The sequence below is a fragment of the Branchiostoma floridae genome, chromosome 15 (genome assembly GCF_000003815.2).
Source record: "Branchiostoma floridae strain S238N-H82 chromosome 15, Bfl_VNyyK, whole genome shotgun sequence".
Taxonomy (NCBI): domain Eukaryota; kingdom Metazoa; phylum Chordata; class Leptocardii; order Amphioxiformes; family Branchiostomatidae; genus Branchiostoma; species Branchiostoma floridae.
Window position 1 is genome coordinate 6,003,742 of NC_049993.1, and position 4,216 is coordinate 6,007,957.

The 4,216-nt window shown below is 43.7% G+C and overlaps 1 protein-coding gene across 1 annotated transcript; it reads right to left on the minus strand.

The window, feature by feature from the left end:
• Nucleotides 1–245: 245 nt before the first annotated feature.
• On the minus strand, nucleotides 246–2,652 carry LOC118431314 (A-kinase anchor protein 7-like). The gene has a single exon (XM_035842433.1). It carries the CDS (start codon nucleotides 2,187–2,189, stop codon nucleotides 1,332–1,334), a length of 858 nt encoding a protein of 285 aa, XP_035698326.1. The 5' UTR covers nucleotides 2,190–2,652; the 3' UTR covers nucleotides 246–1,331.
• Between the last annotated feature and the right edge of the window lie 1,564 nt (nucleotides 2,653–4,216).

Consider the following 4,216-nt stretch of genomic DNA (forward strand, 5'->3'; position numbering starts at 1 on the left):
GACGAGAGACTTGACAGGCAGTTTTTTAAACGTTGAATGAGTTTTGCCGCCCCGTTTTTCGGGAGCATGCAGCAAAACTCATTCTCCTGGCCAACTCCCTTCTGTATCCAGGCATAGAGAACCTCAGCCCATGTGGAAAATCGCGAATCATCGCTCCCCTAATATCCAAGCAGATCCTACGGTAGCATAAGATATTATTTTAATACTAGTATGCTGTGTATTCTACCGTAGTATCTTTAATACGGTATGCTATCGTTGGATCCGGATGCTTGGAGATTACGCCCCTCCCCAAAATAATAATGAACGAAGGAGGCTAGATTCAAGCCACATGCAGACTGCAAAGCTACGGCGGAAGACAGCTGGATGCCACCATAGTCCCCGACCCTCAAGCGGAGGATGGGACAAGAAGGTGAAGTTTATTTGTGTGAAAACCGCTTGGCGATCTTCCGCACGCATTTGCAATTTCCCATCTGGACGCTAGGAAGCGCTCGTGAGAAGAGTAGTGTGCAACCCAAACAGGCCCTGCGTCAGGAATTGTTTTATCCATCGAGAAGGCTATGTTGTCATGGTTTATGGTCTTAGCTATAGACAACATGATGAGAGATGATGATAAAGCTCATCACTTTGTGGATACGTAGGTCACATATGAATGCAAAAAGGCGAAATAATGGAGGGTTGGATCAGTCTCCCATCATTTTTCATCGACTTTGGGAACGGGTACAACTCCTCAGCCTCTGTGAAAGTCTGCTTGACCAAGGAGGTTAAAAAACAAAATCCATCATACGTTTGTTGCAAAGCCACTGAATGGAACTGACGGAAGAATGAATGATACAAACTTGTGCGTACTTATTTTTATTAGCGTTTTGTATTTTTTCTTTGATTATAAGTACTGTCAGTACAAGACTGGTTTATTGATTGATGTTCTTTCAATCAAGAGGGTGAATTGTGCACAATGGTATTTTAGAATAGAATTGTATGCACAAATGGCCATAAGGCAGCTGTAACAATATATGCATCCTTACTGAAGTAGTTAACGTTACACAGTCGACTTTTTCATTTCTTACATTACATCGCATAACTCGGCAATCGTTACCTTTGTAACATTATGTCTAGAAACAACTTGTTTTATTGTGAACTTAACAGCGATTGTACGAAATCTAAAATTTCACGAAAAACTCTTTTTTTTTCTGGCAGTGCATTATGTGTATGCTCGGGATGTATAGAGTTTGTAACGATACGTCTGTAACCCATATTCTTATGATATATTATCTGCCTTTTCCTTGAAACTAAACAAAATAAAAATAGATATCAGAAATAGAATAAAAGGTGCCTTATCCTCCTGGCCCGAACTTGACCTGTTCCTCCACGTGAAAGTAGCCGTCAGCTTGTCTCTTCTTCCGGAGTGAGCACAGCTGAAATCCCTCCACGGACTGACTGCCCAACTCCCGCTCCCGGAGCCCCTCGTACAGCGATGGTGAGATCCTCTGGATACCCTTACTCTTCAGCTTCCCCTGGTTGTTGTCCGTGATCTTCATCAAGGTCAGGTGGGGTAGGAAGGTGTTGTCGTCGGTCGGGTAGAGGTTCTTCTCCGCGAAACAGGCGCGCACTGTCTCCGCTATCTGCCTCAATGTGGCCAGGTGACCGCCTTCTGCGACTTTTGCAAATACCGTGGTGTCAGCGAAAGTGCCCAGCCCCTCGAAGGGAATAACCACCTTGTTAAACTGGAGGAGAAACCGACCAGCTTCTCTCGGTGACGTGGCGGCTTTGGTGTTCTCCCCGGGCTTCTGAACGGGCTGTAGTAGCTGCGGGGTGATGCGCGCCTTGGCTTGTCTTAGCGCCTCCTTAGCCGCCTGTACTTGGCCCTCACGCAGGTGTAACATCAACAGGGTAACGTGGAGGTTCGACAGTGGGATGATAGCGGGCTCCAGGTTGGGTTCGTGTGCCAGAACAGCCTCCTGTATCTTCCGTACGCCTCGTCGGATTTCGTCACTCGTGACTCGGATCGCCACGGTGTAGTTGGGCAGGACGGCGGTTCCAGGTGGGACGACTTTGGCGCCCTTTTTGCCCATGTCCGTCTCTGACGTCTGCCTCCTGAGCCCCCCACTAGTGGTCCTCATCTTCCCCAACTGCTCCGTGACTTTTTGTTCACCCTCCGTCCGCCCGTTAACCTCTCGTTCGTCGACAGACATTGCTGTTCTGTTTCTTAGACAAATATATTCCTAGGCTGTTTTCGTCGTTCAAGTAGCTAGGGGAGGAAGGTTGGAGGGCTTTTATGGGGGATATAGAAGCAACGCGAAGCAGTGCATTTCCTCCCGAATGCTGGGACTATGTATTGAGGTATACATACACAAGATACCGAAGTACCCAACAAGAGCTCTTCAGGAGAGGCAAAGTCAACAGCAACTTTATCTGATGCTATTGTTCCCGCGAGAAGAAACAGTCGAACAGTGGCCGGCCCGGCCGCCGTTGGGTCGTTTTGGTGCTGCACATCCTGAATGGTTTCATATATGTTTAGCATTGGATATCTCCTCTCCATAACGTGTCGTCTGAAAAACTGTGTCAGCTGCGCTCGTGTGGCGAGACAACTGAAGGGTCCATAGCGTAACCAATACGACATGAAATAGAGAATAAAGCAACACTAGGGGTCGGGCGGGCGACATTGTGAGCCATGATGGGTCATTGAGACACACCTTGTTTAGCAGCTCTATGTCGTATTTACTTACTAAATGTACATAAACAAACTGTGTTAGTCACTAGGATAGGAGACGTCACAGATATGACATTATAAAATTTAGCGAAATACCCGGAAAGATCTAGCCTCCAGGCCTTTCTACGGGAGTAAGGGGATCGTAGAAAAAGTGGCACAAAAATTCGGGGAAATTCGGGCCAGGGGAGTCATTTACCCTCCGGCCAGCCAACTCCTCTGGTAGCAAAGCTCTTCCTGGGAAATCATTCTCCCTATATATACTTATACTAGTAGCCAGCGTAGTCAGTCTAGTAGAGACTGTAATACATGTAGATCATCGATCGGAGGATGGAACTAGGCTGAAGGAGAGGCCTAAAGTTTGATTATATCCACTGGCAAAGGACACTGGATGCTGAAACGTCTGAAACATCTGACCTTGTAAAAAAAAATATCAACTGACTGATCAAATAACTTTTGTATCAAGTATCTCGTTAGGTTAACTAGATGTATAACATTCATCGACGTGCGATTATAAGGATAATGTTTATTGACACAACCGAAAGGCGCTGTGACTGGTCGACTAGATCTATAAACTACACAATAAAGGTGAAAAAATCATTATTAAATTTCTACTAACTTAACGATGTAGGATAACAAACTTGAATCTTGTTACAATCAGGTGCAGCTAGCTACATGTGTAAACAATCTATACACAATCTGTACACATCTTTAAACAATCTTTTATGTATTTCCTATCTTACCATCCCCTACAAATTGAAGTGGGAAGATACAACCAGACTCCTCCGAATAATAGACTCTGTACACTTTGTAAGTCCAACCGTATAGAGAATGAAGTCCATTTTATATTAGAGTGTCCTTTATACAATGATATGCGCAACTCTTTTATCAGTGCTCTGAATGTAGTAGATACACGATGTAAAGAGTTAACCAACGACAACCTGTTTGTACATATGATGACAACCACAGACAACTTTGTACAACACAAACTCTGTGAGTTCGTATACACATGTTTTAAGAAAAGGGAAGAGTCATGTAAACGTTAGATATAGTGATAGCTTAGTTGCAGATGTATTGTTAATTCAATTGTAATACTACATGTTATAGTACTTAGTCTTTATAATTAGTATCCCATTATGGGATTTGCTGCATTTAGCCCACATGGGCAGGAACCGTGATGCAAATAAATAAAGATCATTCATTAAGAGAGCTGTCAAAGCTAAACTATGTTCATGTACAAAATGTAAATCTGTCATGTAGGCTAACAGCATGTTTTTGTTTGTTTTGGATAGATTTTCATTTTTTTTTTTCTTCATCGCTCATTAGCGCATTTGGGGAAAGAGAGAGACAGAGACAGAGAGGGGGGGCAAGTTAGTAGGTGTACCACCTTGTGCACATCAATATAAAACATCAGATATCTTTTCAATTTGAATTTATTACCTAATAAAGGGTTAATGACCCTCCCGAGGTGTGTATGCTGTCATAAAGCCCCGTTTACAAATCAAGAAATTT

Coding starts and splice junctions, on each gene's coding strand:
- LOC118431314 (XM_035842433.1), bottom strand. CDS start 2,189: ATGTCTGTCGACGAACGAGAGGTTAACGGGCGGACGGAGGGTGAACAA.